Genomic DNA, 20,025 nt, shown 5'->3' on the forward strand with positions numbered 1-20,025 from the left:
TTTTTAATCCTTATTTCGCATGTCTTTCATAAGCTTTATTTTTATTTCACTGGTTAAGATATTTGATACACTTTCTCTTTTTTTGAGCTAGTGTCTTGCTATATTGCACATGCAATCCTCCTACCCCTGCCTCCAGAGTTGGTACATTCTTTTTTTTTTTTTTTGGTACCGGGGATTGAACTTGGGTCCTTGTGCTTGCGAGACAGGCGGCGGAATCACTGAGCTAAATCCTCAGCCTTATTTGTCAATGTTTTTAACCTTATCCTATCCTCTAGTTCAAAATCCTTGAGACCATCCACAGCCATACGGAGCGGGCCTGCTGGGAATCAACATTGAGCCGGTGGTGTGGATGAGCATGTGGTGAGCCGGCAAAAAGATAATGGAAACTAAAAAACATTAATGAAAGAAATTGATGAAGACACAAATAAATGAAAAAAGTATCCTGTGTACATGAATTAGAAGATTTAATGTTATTAAAATATCCATATTATTCAATCTATAGATTCAATGTAATCCCTATCAAAATTCCAATATTTTTCACAGAAGTAGAAAGTCTTAAAACTAGTGTGGAAACAATCCCAAAAGACCCTCAATAGCCAAAGGAATTTTGAGCAGAAAAAACAAAGTCGAAAACATCACATTACAGGATTTCAAAATATGCTACAAATCTACACCAATCATAGAAGAATGGTACTTGCCACACATGATGCTGCATGCCTTAAATACTAGTGCTCTGGTAACTTAGCAGGATCAAAGAGTGCGAGGAGCCGGGGATTTAGCTCAGTGGTTCCACCGCCTGCCTCGAAAGCACAAGGACCCGAGTTTGATCCTCAGTACCAAAAAAAAACAAACCATCTTGGAAAAACCTGAAATCCACATGCAGAACTAAATTTTATCTCATACTGTGTACAAAAATCAACTCAAAACAATTGAATTCTTACACATAAGACCTGAAAATGGGAAACTACTGGATGAAAATGGGAAAAACTTTTTGACATTGGTCTGGGCAATGACTCTTTTTTTTTTTTTGGTACCAGAGATTGAACTTGGGACCTTCCACTTGCAAGGCAGGCAACAGAACCACTGAGCTAAATCCCCTGTCCCAATGACTTTTTCTTTTCTTTTTTTGGTACCGGGGATCAAACTCAGGACCTTGCCCTCTCCAGGCAGGCGGTGGAAACACTGAGCTAAATCCTTGGCGAACAGACATTTCTTTAAAGATACACAAATGACCAATAGATATATAAAAATAGCCTCATTAATCATCAGAGAAATGCAAATTAAATCCACAATGAGGACTCACTCTATATCTGCCAGAATGGCTTTTATCAAAAAAGACAAAGAGTAGCACGTATTTTTGTTGTTGTTGATGTTGTTGTTGCGGGGGATCAAACTTGGGACCTTCTGCTTGCGAGGCAATATTTTTGAAGATATAGACAAAAGGGAAAATTTGCACATGGATGGTGGGAATATGTCAAGAGCCATTCTATATAATTTTGGGGAAAAATCATTTCATTATTAAATTATGATTAGGACTGTCTAAGGCCCAGTGTTTTCTTGCCCATGAGCCAGCTATGGCATGCGGAAACATAACTCTGTTTTGCCTCTGGAGACAAGTTGAAGCTTGAATGATCCCATGATATTGTGATGCTCAAGGGCAAGATTACATCAGCTGAAGACATCTTGTTTCTTTGAGAACCAAGTAGTAATAAAAAAAAGAAAGTTTTCACCTGTGGGAAGAACAGATTATTAGTTTGCTGTCTTGTCTCACCTACTATTATAAAAATGTTTTGCCCTTCTCACCTTCCTCATCAACATAAGACCCTCATCATTGACCTAAGATCCTCATCAACCCAAGATCCTCATCAACATAGAATTGCCACTGCCTTCTAAATCACTGATACTTCCTCTGATTATTCTGTGCACCCAATAAATAGTGGCTAGCTCAGAGTGTCTTTGTCTTTGCCTGCTCTGAGGCACTGACCTCCCAGCCCCCCATATATTATGAAGTTGTGTCTCTATTGTCTTTCTTTAGCCCTCACCACCCCCCTTTCTAGGCAGATGATCAGCATTTGATAGGAATGTAAATCAGTACAATATGGAAAACAGTGTGGTGGTTCCTCAAAAAATTAAAAATAGAATTTCCATAATACCCTTCAACCCCACTTCTAGGTGTATATCCAGAGGAAGGGAAGTCAGTATGTTGAAGTATCTGCAACTGCAGCGCTACTCACAAGAGCCGCAATAGAGAACTGATCACTGACTGATGGAATAAAATGTGACACACACACACACGTGTGTGCGTGTGTGCACAATGGAATACCATTCAGCTTTGGAAAATAAGGAAATCTTGTCATATGTGACAACATAGACAAACTTGGAGGACATTATGCTAAATAAAATAAACCAGAAACAGGACAAGCACTGCATGGTCTCATTTATGGAACCTAATAGTCAAACAAACACACAGAAGCAGAGTGGAATGGTAGTTGCCACCAGCTGCTGTTGGTGGTAAAGGAATGAGAAATGTTGCTCAAAGGGTGTAATTTCAGTTAAAATGAATATGTTCCAACTTCTGCATTGTTACTGGGACCGTAGACTGGTACAACCATTGTGCAAATCAGTTTGGAAATTCTGCAAAAAACTAAAACTAGAAATTCCATCTGACCCAGCTATTCCCCTTCTAGGTATCTTCCCACAAGAGTTAAAGACATCATAAAACAGAGACACATGCAGACCCATGCTTACAGCAGCGCAATTCATAATAGTTAAACCTTGGAAGTAGTCTATATCTCCATCAACAGGTGAATGGATAAAGAAAATGTGGTATTTACATGCAATGGAGTACTACTCTGCTATAAAGAAGAATAAACTTGGGCCGTGGATTTAGCTCATTGGTTCCACCGACTGCCTCACAAGGTCCTGAGTTCAATGCCTGGTACCAAAAAAAAAAAAGAATAAACTTGGGGCATTGTAGGAAGATGGATGCATCTTGAGGCCATAATAATGTTAAATGAAATAAATCAGACACAAGCTTCAATATTGTATGGTTTCTCTTATATGAGAAACACAAAATATAAATAAATTAAAGAGCAAAAGAAAAGATAGATAATAGGACACAGAGAAACAGATCTTTTGCAAATGGGAAGAGGACCAAGAGATGGAGAGAGGGAGGAAAAGGAGGAGAAGAAGGGGATGTAAAAAGAATTAATATGTGCTATATACATGTACCAATTCCATACAATGAGTGTAATCATTATGTACTGTAAACATGGACTCATAAAAAGTGAACCTGTTCTGAGACCTACTTTTCAGCATGGTACTACAGTGACTTATGATTATGCAGTCTTGAAAACTGCTGACACACTTTAAATGTCCTCATTCCCAGCAGAGCATATAGCTATGTGAGGTGAGGGTGTGTTGATAAGCTTGACTGTGGTAATCATCTCACAATATATACATCCTTCAAAGCATCATGTTGTACATTATAAATTTAAGTTTTAATTTCTCAATTATACTTCAATAAAGCTGGAAAACCGTATTTGCAAAATGGTAGAAACATAGAAATCCCTTGATCTACCGTGGGGTTGCATCACAATAGACTGAAATATCCTATGTAAAAAAATGCATGCAAGACCCCACTCCCAGGAACATTGAAGCTTACTTAGCCTGGCCCATCTTATAATGCTCAGACCTGACAGTGCTGTGAGACAGCATACTAGCTCATATGGCCAGCTGCGGAAGAGATCAGCATTCGAGATGAGCAGTCAGGATTCTCCTCAATGTGCCCTGCTTTTGCATTGCCATAAAATTAGAAATCCTAAGCCAGGAGCCATCATCTTCTTATCAAACAGCCATGTAAGTGGCATTTTCAGTATCTTAGTGGAAATGTTATACCTCTTGACAAACAAAAATTGTATGAGATGAAAGAGGTGGAAAATCCCTGATTAATGCAGAAATAGGAACTGTTTGTGTTCCTTTTTCTAGATAGCTCTCTGTTTTTGTTTTTGTTTTTGTGTTTTTTTGGTACTGGAGATTAAACTCAGGACCTAGCGCTTACCAGGCAGGCGAGGTGCCACTGAGCCAAATCCCTGGCCTGCTGTTTGTGTGCCTTTTTTATGTTTAGGGCTGGAGACAGAAGCCAGGGCCATACATATGCTAGGCAAGCACTCTGCCACTGAGCTACACCTCAAGTCCTGAAAGAAGTCTTCTGAGTCCTCCAAGAAGATTCTCCTTTGACCCAACCTTCTCGGTATATTCAATTTAAGCAGACTCAAGCCCCCTCTCTTATGGGGAAGAGTGCTTGGGCAAGCTACTTTGCGGCTCCTTCTCTTGGTTTCCCTCTCTGCTGTAGCACTGATGATAGTAATGGCAGCCTCACAGTAGCTGGGCGAGGTGCTGACTAAAGGAACTGATAGGTGCGAAGTGCTGGAAGAGCCTGGAACAAGGAAGTGCTTCCTTCTTAGTGATGGCAGCTGTCACTAACACACTGTCCGCAGCAAAGTCACAACTGTACCTATGGCCTCAATGTCGAGACTTCAAGTCTGTCATGGGTCTTTGTCCCACTGTTTCTTTCCTTTCTGGGCCATCTCCATGTGGTTATATGAATGGCATCTCAGGTGACATAAATAAAGTACCTAGTAGGGGCTTTTCTACCCGAAGCCAGATTCTCTTTACATGTTATTTCTGTTAATATTATTTGTTAGTTCTGTCATTTCAGTTATACTAGTAATATCAGCATGTTTTCTTTCTCTTATTCACATCCAATGTGACTGAAATAAACAAAACAAGAATGCTATTTTTTCCCTCTTTGTAAAGGCAGTGCTTGCTGGGTGTGGTGGCATACACCTGTGACCCCAGCACTTAAGAGACTGATGCAAGAGAGTCCCAAGTTCAAGGCCAGCCTGGGCTGCACAGTGGGTTAAAGGCCAGCCTGGAATACATAAAAAAAAATCTTATCTCATAAAAACAAAACAAAAAATATAAAGGCAATGCTTGTTCACTGTAGACAATATGGAAAATATACAAAAACCAAAATGAATAAAAATTACTTGTAACCATAACATCCTTATTTCCAGGATTTGATTTTTTTCCCACATAATTAAGACTCTACTGGTGTGACTTGTCCTCTGAACCCTAGTCAAAGTACCTCTGTCATGCAGCTGTCCAGTGGGTCCCACCAGGTGCTGAACTGTGCGCCAGGCTGCAGTACAACAAGGTCCCCGCACTTCAGCTAGACAGTGCTTGCTGAGCCCAGAGGGTTTCCTGGTAAAGATGGGCTGGGAGCAGAGTACACACTTTTCCCAAGGATGCTTCTTGCGTTTGCCGTTTTAATTAGTGCCCTATAAAATCAGTAGCCTAGCACAGGAGGATTGGTGACTTCAGTGATGCTACAACCTACAAGCCATCCACTGCTCCGCAACTCAGTTATTCGCCAACCTGCACTTGTCTGAGTCATTCTTTGTCTGAGTTGTTCTTTGGCCTGTAGGTCCCCTCTCAGTTTGGAGTCTTAGTTTGTGTCTCTCCAGGAAATTCATGCAACATCTGCCTGAACAGAGACCTGACAAACCCAAAGATGAGTCAAAGGAAAGCATCCCCAGGAGAAATCTCAGGGTCCCTGTCCTCCTTCACTTGGAATGAGGAGACATGGCTCCCAGATGAGTATGGTTCACCATGCGAGAATGGGGACTCCTGGAAAACACCTAATGGGCTGGAGAACATTTTGCAACAATGAAGGTAGTCCTATGGGACAGATACAGGACAGCTGTCGCCACTGTGGCATGACCTTGCTGTGGCAGTAAGATGTACTACTGAGGCTGAGGTGTCTGCTCACGAGGAGGTCCTGAGATGGCCATCTGCCTCCCTGTGGAGAGGGGTGGGGATTCTACAGGTGTTTGGGAACTATCATGTGAGCATGGGATGCCTTGGAAGCACCCCAACGACTGGTGGAAATGATGTAATTTGTTAACCAGCAATAAAATTTAATGGAAAAAAAGAGCTGTGTAAGACCACAGAAGCCATTGGGCAGCCCTGGCTCATGGCAGCAGTGGGGAGACAAGCTCCAAGCCCATGTTTGCACCACGCAAGTACAGAAGAGACTGGGACAAACCTGGTTAGGTTCCAGTGCTGGGGGTAAACAGTCCCAGGAAAGTGGAGATGGTGGAGGGTCAGGGCCACCAGACTGCGCTCCTGCTGGGGTCCACACCTGAGGGACAGGTCGGCTACACAGCTGGATGTCAGGTCGGAGGAACTGCTTTGGGGCCATGCTTGGCTGCACTGGACCTGGTGGGTAGCAAGGCTGAGGCTGATATCTGTCTTGGGGGCCATGGGAGAGGAACCAGCCTTCCAGGAGTCAACAAAAGCCCACTGAGGCACATCTTGGCTGATGTCAGTTTACCTTTGGATTCCAGTTTGAGTTGCTAATTTTGCCTAATTGACATGCATGCCTAAAACATTCCTTGAGAACAGCATTGGGATAGTTCTTAAACTGCAATTGCAGGGTTAACTTGTTCTTTCTGCTTGCACTAAGATACTTCTGCTAGTCAAGGTTACTTGGAATTCTGTTATTCAGCCAGTCCTAACTGGAATGCAAACATCTGTGAATTAACTCTGAGACCAAATAAAATGTGCCAGGATCATTTTAAAATCTATGCTGTTACAGGGCTTGCTATAGAAAAGACCAGTAAGTAGGACAGAGGAGCTGTATAAAAAGTTATGGGTGGGCTGGGGATTTAGCTCAGTGGCACCATGCCTGCCTCACAAGTGCAAAGTCCTGAATTCGATCCCCGATACCAAAAAAAAAAAGTTATGGGCATGAGGATATGTTTTTGGTAAGAAAGGATTGTGCTGGGCTGGGGATTTAGCTCAGTGGTTCTGCCACCTGCCTCACAAGCGCAAGGATCTGAGTTCGATCCCCAGTACCAAAAAAAAAAAAAAAGGATTGTGCATAATGAGATTTTTGCCCTACTGAAATGGAAAAAGAAAACATGGGGACGGATCTAGAAGCCCAAGTAAGTCAGAAAAGTTTTGTGGAGGATGAGGCTTATGAAAGAAAATTTTTATGTTTGGCTTTTCTAAGTTTTTGCTATTATTGGTTTTGTCAGGCCTAAGGGCTATTTTTTCTAAACCTCCTCATTGCTTAAATGTGGCTACAGGGGCCCTGACACTGACTCTCAATCATCAATTCCTTCAGGCCAATGTGGGACCAGACAAGACCAACAACTGGAACAGCATTCTGGCAATGAGGGACAGTGGCAACAGTGATCAGCAAAGCCTTCAAAGAAACTCTCACAAGGACAAGAGGGGACAATGAGGAAAGCATGAGAGTTGTGAATATCATGATAGAGTCACTAGTGTTAGCCCTTCCAGAAGGTTCTAGTTAGAACCAGGAGGTTGGAAGGAAGTGTTATTATGCATAGGTCTCTGCTGATAACCATCACAAAGAATTCTGTTGAAATCATGTTTGTCCTGAATAAACCTGAGCCTAATCTAACAGATTTGTTATTAGAAAACCCAGATCTTGAGATATTCACAGGTAGAGGCGACCGAGTGTATGGTAGGGTGGGTGTGTTGCTGGGGCACACTCTGCATACCACAGTCAGGGAACTGCACCTGAGTATGCACAGTAAAGGCTATGATATGCAGCTGAGCAGGCTAGAAGCCAGAGAAGCTGTCTGCCCCATGCGAGGTGGTTGATATCCAACAGCACAGACTACCAGAGGGGCATGAAGCCCAGCACAGTTCCTCAGCAGTCGGGTATGACCTGTAAAGAAGTTGATGGCTTATGGAAAAATGACTGTGGATTTCAGAGAGTTGAATAAAGTGGTACCCCTCATCCATGCCTGTGTCCAACACTGCTCTCCTGACTAAACAACTAATGTGGGCTATGGATCCTATCGTGCAGTTTTAGATCTCGTGGATGCTTTCTTCAGTATTCCCATAGCTGCTGTGTCCCAGGACCAGTTGGGATTCACCTGGACTGGACAGCAGTGGACCTTTCAAGTGCTCTCCCAGGGCTATTGCACAGCTCCACTGTTTGACATGGGATGGTGGCCCCCAGGACCTCAACTTGTTAACCAACCCACCCACTATAAAATTGTTTTGTTATATATTGTAGATAGTATCATCCTAACCTATGGGTGTCTTTCAGATTCAGAGAACATCTGGAAGATATTCAAGGACACCTGAAGGAAAGGGGATGAGAAATCAATCCCCAAACGTGAAAAGGCCTGGCACATGGTAAAGTTTTGGGAGTCTTCTGCTTGGGTGAGATGTGCATAATGCCTGAAAAGGTCAGAGAATATTTTGCGGCAGCCTGTACCAAAGAACACAGACCAGTTACAGGGGTTCAGAGGACTCTTTGGGGGCATTGATGCATTCTCATACCGTCATGCTTAAGTTGCCTGCCCTCTATAAAAAGGGGAAGCACATGGGATGAGACAGAAGTACTCAAGCGGCTTTTTTTTTTTTTTTGAGACAAAGTCTTGCTCTGTAGCCCAGGCTGGCCTCAAACTCACTGTCAAGAAGCTCTTGAGCAAGCTAAAATACTAAGGGGGTCAGTGGAAATACTAAGAATACTAAGGAGGACAGGGTAAAGTTGTGTGCCTTGATATTCCAATACCCTTTTGTTGCAGTGGTTACCAGAAGCCCCGAGGGTTTTAATTGAGGGCCATGGTGGAAACAACCTAAGCAGACAGTTTTAATAAGGCTCTGGTTCCAATCATGGAAAGGGGTGGAAGCCAGGTATACAGCACAGAAGCAGAAATCCTGGCCATAAGTAAAGCCCTGCTGCAGGAAGAATCCACCACTGGATCTGCTTTTGTGACGGTAAACACAGAATATCCAATAAAGGGCTGGGTCGCAGGCCTTTTGGCCAAGCCCCCGTCTGCGGTGGCACAAAATCAGACTGCAAAAATGGCACATTTGGTCTGGATGTAACCAGCCATTTTCCCATTGGACTTTTTGTCTGCTCCAAGGAAGGAAACCCACGTTTGTACTGCAAGCCAGAACAAAGACTTGTAGCCAGGGAAGTCACAGGGACCAGTGGGAAAGCCGCTGCTGTTGTTCTGATAAATGGATATGATGCCCCAGTGAAACTGCCATCTAAACATTTATGGCTGTGCTCACAGATTACTGCTGTGCCAGCCACAGCCAAGGGAAACTTCTTGCAGTGGGCAGTGACCACAGTGGCAACCATGTCCAATTACTGATGTGCAATGAACTTCCTCTTTCCAGTTAAATAGGCATACCCTGGAATGTGCTGCCATTGTACTCCCAAAACTGGAATAACTTTATGGGGAACTCAGAACTGAGATGGAAACTTCCTTTAAGTAACAGAAGTGAGAAAATATAAATCAATCCTGATCTGTGCACTTAATTGGGGACATGTACTCTTTTTTTTTTTTTTTTTTTTTGGTACCGGGGATCGAATTCAGGTCCTTGCACTTGCACAGCAGGCGGCAAAACCACTGAGCTAAATCCCTGGCCCGGGGACATGTACTCTTGACTGATGTTTGGGTTGGTCTAGGAGTAGGTGTCTGGTCCTGTGACAGAAGACTCCAGTGCTCAGCCTCAGTCAGAGACCACACCCCTTCCAAAGTTCGGGGGAACACTGCAGAAGAGGGGCTGACTGCAGGTGCTGGAGAAAGCAGAGTAGTGAGAACTGCCCTCCCAATGCTGGCTAAAATAACTCCATCCTGTAGCGGCCCCTGTTTAGTTGTTCAGTGGGTTCCCCCAGGTGCAGAGGCTGCTGCCAGGCTGAGGCACTAGGTCACCACCACACAGCTGGCTAGTGCTCACTGAGACTCGTGGACTTTCCCCTATATGGATGGGCTAGAAGCGGAGTACACACTTTTCTCAAGGATCCTTCTTGCTTTCGCTGCTATAATTAGCGTTCTTTAAAACCAGAAGCCTAGCCCTGGGTGCTTAGCGACTTCAGTAGTGCCACACCCCACAAGTTGTGCACTGTTCTCTCTAAATGAGCCTGATTAAACTCATTTACTTGCCAAGCTAGACTTAAGAACTGTTGAGACATTTCTTTTATTCTTTCTGGAACATTTACACAACACTGCTACATGGACAGACGTCACCATTTAAAGTCCAAAACGTCCTTACCACTGAAAAGTTTATAATCTTTTTTTTTTGTTTTTTTGGTACCGGGGATCGAACTCGGGTCCTTGCGCTTGCGCAGCAGGCGGCAAAACCACTGAGCTAAATCCCCAGCCCAGTTTATAATCCTGTTTTAAACTAAGATTCTTAAAAATTTAAATTCCCAAAGTAAACATTTCTGAAAACTTGGAAAATACAGAAGACTCAATCTTAAGATTATCACGGTTAATATTTTGGTATGTTGTTCTTCGGCTGTTGAAACACACAGGCATGTGTACGTATATATATATACACACCCACGCACGCTTGCGACCATCCAGCAGAGCGTTCCTGGCCGGCCTACTTTCTGATCACGCTTCTCGGCTTCCAGAGCTCGCTCTAGCGGAGCGCATAGGACCTGGCCCGCCGCCTCTGGGCAGGCGGCTCCTCAGCGCGCGCAACCAAGACGCCCGGTGTCCCCTCTACGACGTCGCCAGGCGCGGAGCACCCGAACCCCGTACCCAGGAGTACAGAGTCCGAGGGGCCGCCCAACTCTCCCTGAGGCGGTCTTCCACAAGCCGCAAGCGAGAAGGTGAGCAGCCGACGAAGGGCGAAGCGGAGCGGCTCACAGTGCTGACGCAGCACGCACGACGCAGCACGCACGACGCACGACGTCTTTCACCGGCAGCGGCGCTGCGTCACTGGTGTCGGCCGCGCAGCCCCTGAAATCGCTGAAGGTGGGGAGCCCGGCCTGGGCGCCCGGGTCCAGGCGGCGTGATGCGGCGCAGCAAAGAGGACGTGGACCGGTACATCGCTTCGGTGCTACAGTCTGCGCCTTCGCCGCGCGAGGTGAGGCTCGGACGCGGCCTGGCCGGCGTAGTGGCCGGAGTCATGGCCCGGCGCCGCTCCTGGCTTGCTGGGAGGGCCGGGCGTGGCGCGGCGATCGCGCTCCGTGCCACGGGCCTCGTCCCAGGGTGTGAACCGCGTCCGGCGGGTCCTTCCGCCACTGGGATGGGGCGGCAGAGGAGGCCGGCGCCTCGGGGCCCTCCGGGAACATTGTGATCGCGTCAGGGCCCGGGGGAACTTGTATTGGGGCGCCTGTCCTTGTACCTTTATAAAGGTCCAGTCCCACGTACCCCTCACCTGATACATCTTGGGAGCTACTGTTATTTGCTTTTTTTTTTTTTTTAACTTAAAAGCGGAAGCTCAGGAATTTAAATTTCGCCTAGGCCGTTGTTGCTGTGCTTTGTAATTTTTAACTTTTTCCCTAAGACGCTCTTAGGGTGCTTTTCCTCCTTAAGGTCAGTGATGAGCTGTGTACACTTCACCTTCAGCAGGATAAATGATTGGAGAGTAAGGAAAAGACTATTAAGGGTGGACTGTACAGGTCATGAGTCCGTTTGCCTGCGGGTGAATCATCATGGCTCTGCTGGTTACAAACTGGGGTTTCGTACAAGTGAGCTCGTCGTCATCACAGCGTCGCCGTGTCGTTAGTACAGTAGGAGTAGGTAGGATGCTTCACGCTTTAGTGAGCGCAAAATAGTGACAGATCATTGTGTTCAGAGAGTTGTCTCTCGGTGTGTTATGGGCAAGGGCCTGTCACAGTAAACGTCTGTAAGGAATTTTTTTAAGAAAGAAGCCTATGGGTTACTAGCAACGTAGTTGTGCCTTTATACCCAACTACCGAAAGATTATCTTGTTTTGTGCGCTCACAACCCTGTGGCTGTTGAGACCTGCAGAGATTAAATATACTTGTCCCGGGTCAGATAGGTGGCTCATCTAGATTTTGACTGTGGTCTGACTGCGTTTCTTAGGAGCAGTGGGTGGTTCCCAACCCATTCTGCGGGAGTGGAAGAATGAGTGTTTACATACAGGTTGTGATTTAAAACTGCGGGCCTAGTCATAACTATGAACGTGGTGGCGGAGTCTAAAGCAGCACCTGACTGGGGTTTCTGTACCTCCTGAAGTTGATATGACTTTTGTATTTTTTGAAAACAAATTTAGAGGCCAGGTGTGGTGGCACAGGCCTGTAATCCCAGCACTAGGGAGATTGAGGTAAGCCAGCCTGGGCTACATAGTGAGTTCAAGGCCAGCCTGAACTACAAAGCCATACCCTGTCTCAAAAAAAAAAAAAAAGCAAATTTAAAGATTGGGAACCTCTGGTATAGACAGTGGCAAAATTGTTCTTTTACCCTCATACATTTTCCATCAAATAAAGTGGTTAGAGGCGAAATCTTTGGGATTGGTTATAATAGCCACTTGTAAAGCTTGAAAAGGCAATTATGTTAAGCAGATGTTTTTCTTCAAATAAGATGAAATCATTTACCTTAGAACCTGGTGATTTTCAGTGGTATATGTGTTAAACATGTGGCGCTAATCCATGTAGTTAGTTCTGGGTAAATGACAAGATACTTTGGATTCTTGGCAGAGAGATGGGAAAGCAGAGACAGCAGCTGTGACAAATAAAGATTAGTTCTTTCCCAGGTTGGCAGAGCCAGCCAGCCATGAACTGGCCATGCTTTCTAGGATATCTGGATTCTGGAGTGTGTCGATGTGTTCAGAATTTCCTGTCTTCCATTCTGTTCTCCTTTGTTCATCTCTGTTTTACCATTTTTCTACTCCCATTTCCTTTTGTCCCTATCAAAAGCATCATTCTTTATATTTTTTGATTCCAAATGCTTCTGTTCAGTTTTCTTAGGTTCTGTCTAGTTGGCTTCCCATGCTGTACCTAATTACTACTCCTCGAAGACTACTTAGCTCTCATAATTATTTGTTTTAGCATCTACATCGCAACTTCATATGTCTGAGAAACATACATAGATCTTATTTCTCCCTCCCCTGTTTAGATGATTTCTACCATGTACGCACCTCAACAACTTTGTAAGATTTGTTTCCTCCTTATTCTGTCAGTACTGTTACTGTAAGTTTTGGTTAACTGACTATTTAGTGTTTATATTAAAATGATTAATGTTTTTGCATTTGAGTTACCTTTGTGTGTTTTTATTTTTCTTGGAGTTAATAGTTGCTTTTTCATTTGTTTATGATGTACTGTGAATTCTTTTTTGGTACCAGGGTGTGAACTCAGGACCTTGCACTTGCGAGGCAGGTGGTGGAACCACTGAGCTAAATCCCCAGCCCTTATGAATTCTTCATCTAAACTCAGCAATTTATATTCTTCTTTTTTTTTTTTTTTAAGCAATTTATATTCTGAAATGTGCTCAAACAGATCACATAATCCCATCAATTTCACTTTAAAAGTTTTTAATTTTTGAGATGAGTTCTTGCTGTGATGTCTGGGATAGCTTCCCATCTTCTGGTCTCAAGGGATCTTCCTGCCTCAGGAGCTAGGATTACAAGCCTGTATCACAGCACCTAGCCTTTTTATTTTTTTAAAGAGAGTTTGGTTCTGGGAACTTTTTTCCTTGCTACACATCAGTGTTCCTGGGACATCCCATTATCATCTTTTCTGTGTTAAGCTGGCTAGCTGGCTGGCACTTGCTCTCTCTTGCTCTCGCCCTCTGTCTTTTCTTTTTTCTTCAGTACTGGGATTTGAACTCAGGCACTTTGCACTGACTGAGCTACATCTCCAGCACTTTTTAATTGTGAGACAGGATCTTGCTAAGTCTCTTAAGTGGCTGAGGCTGAGTTTGAATTTTTACCTTTTTTTTTTTTGGTACCGGGGATCGAACTCGGGTCCTTGAGCTTGCACAGCAGGCAGTGAAACCCCTGAGCTAAATCCCCGGCCCTTGAGTTTGAATTTTTAATCCTCCTGCCTAAGCCTCCCCAAATTCTGGGATTACTGGTGGGTGCCACCAGCGGACGCTGTTTCTTGAGTCTCATTTCACTTGATTTACTTTATTTTTGGTGTAGCACAGTTTCATTTGCTTTGAGAAGGAATGGATGAGAGTTTTAAAACGTATGTCTGAAAAGGAAAATTTGATAGTTTGATTGTAAAAGTCTGGGTTCAAAATACTTTTTTCCTCAGTTTGAGAGCATTACTCCATTTTTCTGATACTTTTAGTGTTAAAAGTTTGATGTGATTTTTGTTCTTTTTTGTACCAGGGATTGAACTCGGGACCTGCGAGGCAGGCCATGGAACCACTGAGCTAAATCCCAGGCCCTGATTTTTGTTCTTGATAATTTATAGATTTTTGGAAATTTCCTTATTTCTAGTTAAAGGGCATTTTTCATTTCTTTGACAGTTTCTCTTTTTTCTCTGTTACCTTTCTGATGTTTCTGTTAACTGAAAGTTGGACCTCTTTGGTTTGATTCTCCGGCGTTTTCTCTCATTCTTGTCTTCCTCTGTTCTACTTTTGGAGAGCTTTGCTTACTCTTATCTTCCAGAGGAAGGGGTTGGGGCACTCACAGCTCAGCATCTAGACTTTTGTGTCTCCCTCTGTGGTGCAGTTTTGGAGCTAAACCACGTGCAGAACAGACTTGTGCTGCGGCTCTTGGGGGGGGGGGTGTTGGTGGAGAGAGAAGTCAGTTGACTGCCAGAGAGGGTGTGGTGGCATCACTTAGGGTCTGGGCTTTTCCTGTTCTCAGCCCCACATTAGTTTTTGATTCTTTGTAGCTTTTGGATTTGGGTATTTGCTTAGAGAGGCCTCTGGTGTCAGGGAAAGAAGGCGCTGACTGTATCCAGGGTTGTCCTGTCACTTAATGTTAGCTTTGCTACTTCCTGCCTGTGTGTCCCTAGTTAAACAAAGCACTCACCTTCTTGGGCTTCATTTCCCTTATAGAATGAGCAAGTTGGAGGCAAAAGATGATGATCAAGTTTTCCCAAATTCTGTGCTTCTATATATTAATTTTTTTTTTTTTTTTTTTTGGTACCAGGGATCGAACTCTGGTCCTTGCGCTTGGGAGGCAGGCGCCAGAACCACTGAGCTAAATCCCCGGCCCTGTATATTAATTTTTAATACTGGCTGTTTAGTTATCTTAAGATAGATCTCTTAAATAAGACAGTTGGGAACAAAGTAGGTAATGGAATAATTTTTCTCTTATATGTTAAGAGTTTACTGTGAGAATCTCTTCATTAAAAAATGGTGAGGGCTGGGGATTTAGCTCAGTGGTTTCACCACCTGCTGTGGAAGCACAAGGACCCCAGTTTGATCCTCAGTACCAAAAAAAAATGGTGAAACAAGCTTTGTTCCTTTCCATGTCTTATTGACTGTGTACATTACTATTTTTTGTCACATTCTTCCTCTTATATCTTTTTTTTTTTTTTTGGTACCAGGGATCGAGCTTGGGTCCTTGCGCTTGTGCAGCAGGCAGCGAAACCACTGAGCTAAATCCCTGACCTTCCTCCTATATCTTTTAAATTTATGAGTTTACTCCGGGGAAGGGAGACTGTGTCCATTTTTTGTTTGTTTGTTTTTTGTGGGGTTTCTTTTGGTATGGGGGATCAAACTTGGGACCTTGTGCTTACGAGGCAGCAGCACCACTTAGCTAAATCCTGGCCCTATACCTGTTTCTTATATATTTCATTCTTTGTTTTTAAGTATTTATAATTAATTACTGTTTGGTTCTTCTTGACCTCTTTTCTCAAGTATTCAAAATGCTAAGTGAAGTACAAGATTGTTTGCAGTTCTTCAGTGTTACAACATATCCAGTTAAGGACATACAGGAACAGTATTGTTATACTAAGATCACTTTGAATAGTTAAGCACTATTTTAATAAAATAAGAGTTTTTTTTGAAAAAAAAGCTTTACTGAGTCTCATATCATGCAATTCACTTTTTTTTCTGGTACCAGAGATTGAACTCAGGACCTTGCGCTTGCGAGGCAGGCATGATGCCACTGAGTTATATCCCTGGCCCCCAGTTTTTTAAATTGTAGAAAAATGCAGCATTATTCCTTGATATCCATAGGGGATTGATTTTGGATCCTCCTCCTCTACCAAAATTTATGAGTTCTCCCATCTCTCACATACAATGGTGTTGGCTCTGTGTATTCCTTACGATGTCCGGATGACTTTCACAGATTGAGTATCCCCGATTCCAAAATCAAGACTGCTCCAGACTATGAAACTCTTTAGTCCTTATGGGAAACCCCACTCATCATCTCCTGTGACGGATCACAGTCAAATGCAGGTGTACTAAAAATATTGTATCATTACTTGCAGGCTATGTGTATGTGGTACAGATGACATAGAAATAAATTCCTGTTTAAATTTGGGTCCTGTCCTCAAGATACCTCATTATGTGTATGTAAAAATTCCAAAATCTGAAAAAAACCCAAAACACTTCTAGTCCTAGGAATTTTGATAAAGGATGCTCCATTAGTAATGTCTAATATATTGTAAATGCTTTGTGAGTAGTTGTTAAACTGTATTGTTAGCTGGGCATGGTGACTCACGCCTGTGATCTTAGCACTCTGGGAGCCTGAGGCAGGATCTCTGAGAATTTCAGGCCAGCCTGGGCTACATAGTGAGTTCCGGGCCAGCCTGAACTACAAAGCGAGACCCTGTCTCAAATAAACAAACAAACTGTATTGTGTGAGTAATAATCATAGGTAAGAAAAGTCTGTAATATTCAGTACAGATACATTTTTTTCTTGAGTATTTTTGATCCCTGATTAATTGAATTTGTGAATGTATATGTGGAGGAAGACCTTTTTTTTTTTTTTGGTATGGGGGATTGAACTCGGGACTTGCGCTTGCAAGGCAGATGCTGGGACCACTGAGCTAAATCCCTGGCCCTAGGAAGACTTTTAATGCAGTTTTAATTGTTTGCTTTGGTTGCATTACTTCGCATTCAAGATGTTGGCCAACGATTACCATTATTTCCAAATTTTTTCATCACTCCAGACAAATTCTGTAACCATTAAACAGTAAGGACACAGGTCCTTCTTCCCACAGCCCTGGTAATCTTTCTTCTACTTTGTGTCTTTTATGAATTCGTCTATTCTAGATCATATATATAGGATTTTACTATACTTTTTGTGTGTGGCTCATTTCACTTTTTTTTTTTTTTTTTTTTTGGAGACAGGGTGTCGCAGTGCAGTTCAGGCTGGCCTTGAACTCACTATGTAGTCCAGGCTGGCCTCAAACTCGTGGCAATCCTCCTGCCTCAGCCTCCCGAGTGCTGGGATTACAGGCATGGGCCACCATGCCTGGCTTCATTTAGTGTATTTTAAAGGTTAATTTATGTTTTAATATGTAAGAACTTTATTCCTTTTTATGAGTGAATAATAGTCCATTGCATATGTGTATAATGTGCGTATATATCACATTTATCTGTCTATAGGCACCTGGTTTTTTGTTTTTTCTTTTCTTTCGGATTGATTTTTTTTTTTTTTTTTTTGGTACCAGGGATTGAATTTAGGACCTTGCGCTTGTGAGGCAGGCACTGGAACCACTGAGCTAAATCCCTGGCCCTGTTTTTTCTTTTTTTGTTTTTGGTGGTATTGGGGACTTTGCACTGAGCAACATTCCTTATTTGTTTTTTTTGTTTGTTTTTTTGTTTTTGGTACTGGGGATTGAACTCAGGACCTTCCACTTGTGAGGCAGGCGCAGTGCCACTGAGCTAAATCCTTGGTCCCCATGGTTTTTTTTGGGGGGGGGGTTACGGGGATTGAACTCAGGACCTTGTGCTTGCAAAGCAGGTGATGGCACCACTGAGCTAAATCCCTGGCCCCCCATGTTTTTGTTTTTTGAGACAGGGTCTTGCCATGTAGTTCAGGCTAGACTTGAACTCACTATGTAGCCCAAGCTGGCCTCAAACTCATGGCAATCTTCCTGCCTCAGCCACTGGAGAGCTGGGATTACCGACATGCACTACCATGCTAGAGGAGACTGCTGGTTTTGATTTGCATTTTCTTAATAACTAATGTTGAGCACCTTTCCTATCTTATTGGCCATTTGTATGTGGGTAGTCTCCCCCTTGTATTTCTTTTTCTTAACAAATGACTATGGCTAGAACTTACAAAGTTCAACTGTAGGGCAGCTACAATGTTGACAGATTCATAGCTACTTTCCTATTTACCTACCTGTGCTGACTTTCTGCACTCTTAGCATTTAGAGAACAGAAATTACATCATGTGGGGCTGGGGATTTAGCTCAATGGTTCCAGTGCCTGCCTCGCAAGCACAGGGTCCCGAGTTCGATCCCTGGTACCAAAAAAAAAAAATTACATCATGTGGGGGTACCTGCTGTTGGCTTTTGTTTTAAATAAACAGTTGGACTCCTTGGTCTGTACAAGTTGGAAAGGCATGTCTTGGTTTTAGTCACTGGCTGAACTGTAATATGCAAGGAGCAGATGAAGTTGGAAAAGTAGTCAGGTGCTATGTATGTCATGCTAGTTTTTTGGTAGAAATTTGAATATTTTCAAAATATAATGGAAAAGTAGGCAGGTGCTATGTCATGCTAATTTTTCGGTAGAAATTTGAATATTTTCAAAATACAATGGAAAAGAAGGTATAATATGGTTTGTCTTAAGTTTTAAAGTGTTGCCCTCTCCAGTGAATGGATTGGATGGGAGGGAAACTAAACAGAGGAAAACAGGAAGGAACTAGCCTTAAGTCCCAGAGAACCATCATAGCAGGCTTGGAGTTTGGTAGTGAAGCAGTAGAAAAATGGATGAATTGAGATACAGCTATAGAACAGCAGATCTTGTTGGTAATACTTTGCAGATGAGTTTAGAGCTCAAGAGAGTTGAGAGCCAAAGATATATATTGAGAGAGAGAGCATATACTGCATGATCAAAATACTCAATGTTTAAAAAATTATTACAGTAAAAGACACTGGCATTAATTCCTCTCAAATACTACTCCTTGCTTTGAAAATATTCCATTGTTCTCTCTCTTTTTTTTTTTTTTTGTTAGTATGGGAGATAGAACTCAGTACCTTGCACTAGAGAGGCAGGTGTGGTGCCACTGAGCTAAATCCCTGAACCCATTCCATTGCCCTTGCCATTTTTTTTTTTTTGATACTGGGAATTGGACTCGGGGCCTCTTGCTTGCCCGGCAGGTACTGTGCAGGTGAGCTACACCCCAGGCCCTGTTACCACTTTCTGAAGCAGTTCTGAACTCCTCTCTTGTGTCTTTATGAGGAGTGATAAAAAATACAGTGAATGCTTCTGCCAATTGCCATACAATGGAAAGGAAGGCTCATAAAAGATATTATGGTGTGGCTTCATCCAGCTTATTCATTGAATCTGTCTCTGTACAACTTCTAACTCTTCTTTAAGTTAAAATGACTTGAAAATGAAAGATGAACAGTTTGAATCAATTCAAGACATCGAGGCAACCACAACAATGCAACCAAAGAGGACTTCCAGATGGGCAGTGTGTCTTTTACTGTATCAATTTTTAAAAAGCCAACTTAATCATTCACTGTATTTTCTCAATCACACTGTGTATAGTGAGTAGTTATAGAGGAGACTATATGCCTAGTCAAGAACATACAATTGAAAACATCCTACTCTGTAAACTGCTTTTTAACTTAATATGTTGATTTTCCCCCCATCCTTGTGTAGTCTTCAGAAATTTTTTTTTTTTTTTTTGGTACTGGGGATCGAACTCAGGTCCTTGCGCTTGCGAGGCAGGCGACGGCACCACTGGGCTAAATCCCCGGCCCAGAAATGTTTGATAGGGGCCGGGGATTTAGCTCAGTGGTGCCGTCGCCTGCCTTGCAAGTGCAAGGTCCTGAGTTCGATCCCTGGTACCAAAAAAAAAAGTTTGATAACTGTATCCTCTTGATCACATTATGGACATAACTTGTGTGAACCTGCATTCTGGTTTGGAGTTTATGGAGATAAAGAGCCAGGGTGTAGATTTCGTTTTTTCCCTGAAGAATTCAGTTTTTATTACTGCCTTTTTAATTCCTCAAGTGTAAAATGCTGAGCTATAGAGAGAATAGTACCTGGCCCAGGGACTATCCAGTGCCTTAATGTCTTTGAAGTATTTGCTTGTTCTTCCCTGTAAGGGCTGACACACGTTAGG

The 20,025-nt window shown here is 43.0% G+C and overlaps 1 protein-coding gene and 1 long non-coding RNA gene across 7 annotated transcripts in view; one reads left to right on the forward strand and one right to left on the reverse strand.

Moving 5' to 3' along the window:
• Window positions 1–856: 856 nt before the first annotated feature.
• Window positions 857–10,724, reverse strand: LOC147829765 (uncharacterized). Its single transcript, XR_015448503.1, has 2 exons — window positions 10,404–10,724; window positions 857–1,730 (listed from the first exon to the last, which is right to left on the reverse strand). It is a non-coding gene; the product is annotated as an uncharacterized LOC147829765 (long non-coding RNA).
• Window positions 10,725–10,754: 30 nt separating this feature from the next.
• Window positions 10,755–20,025, forward strand: part of LOC101698338 (E3 SUMO-protein ligase RanBP2) — a 60,507-nt gene continuing 51,236 nt past the window's right edge. For all 6 annotated transcript variants that reach the window (XM_087204208.1, XM_087204210.1, XM_087204209.1 and 3 more), the window contains exon 1: window positions 10,755–10,935. In XM_087204208.1, the coding sequence (XP_087060334.1) occupies window positions 10,864–10,935 (72 nt within the window). In that variant the 5' untranslated portion in view covers window positions 10,755–10,863. The remainder of the gene's footprint in view (window positions 10,936–20,025) is intronic.

Source organism: Heterocephalus glaber, unplaced genomic scaffold (assembly GCF_053883595.1).
Source record: "Heterocephalus glaber isolate CG9 unplaced genomic scaffold, H.glaber_assembly_v1.0 deba00000470, whole genome shotgun sequence".
NCBI lineage: Eukaryota > Metazoa > Chordata > Mammalia > Rodentia > Bathyergidae > Heterocephalus > Heterocephalus glaber.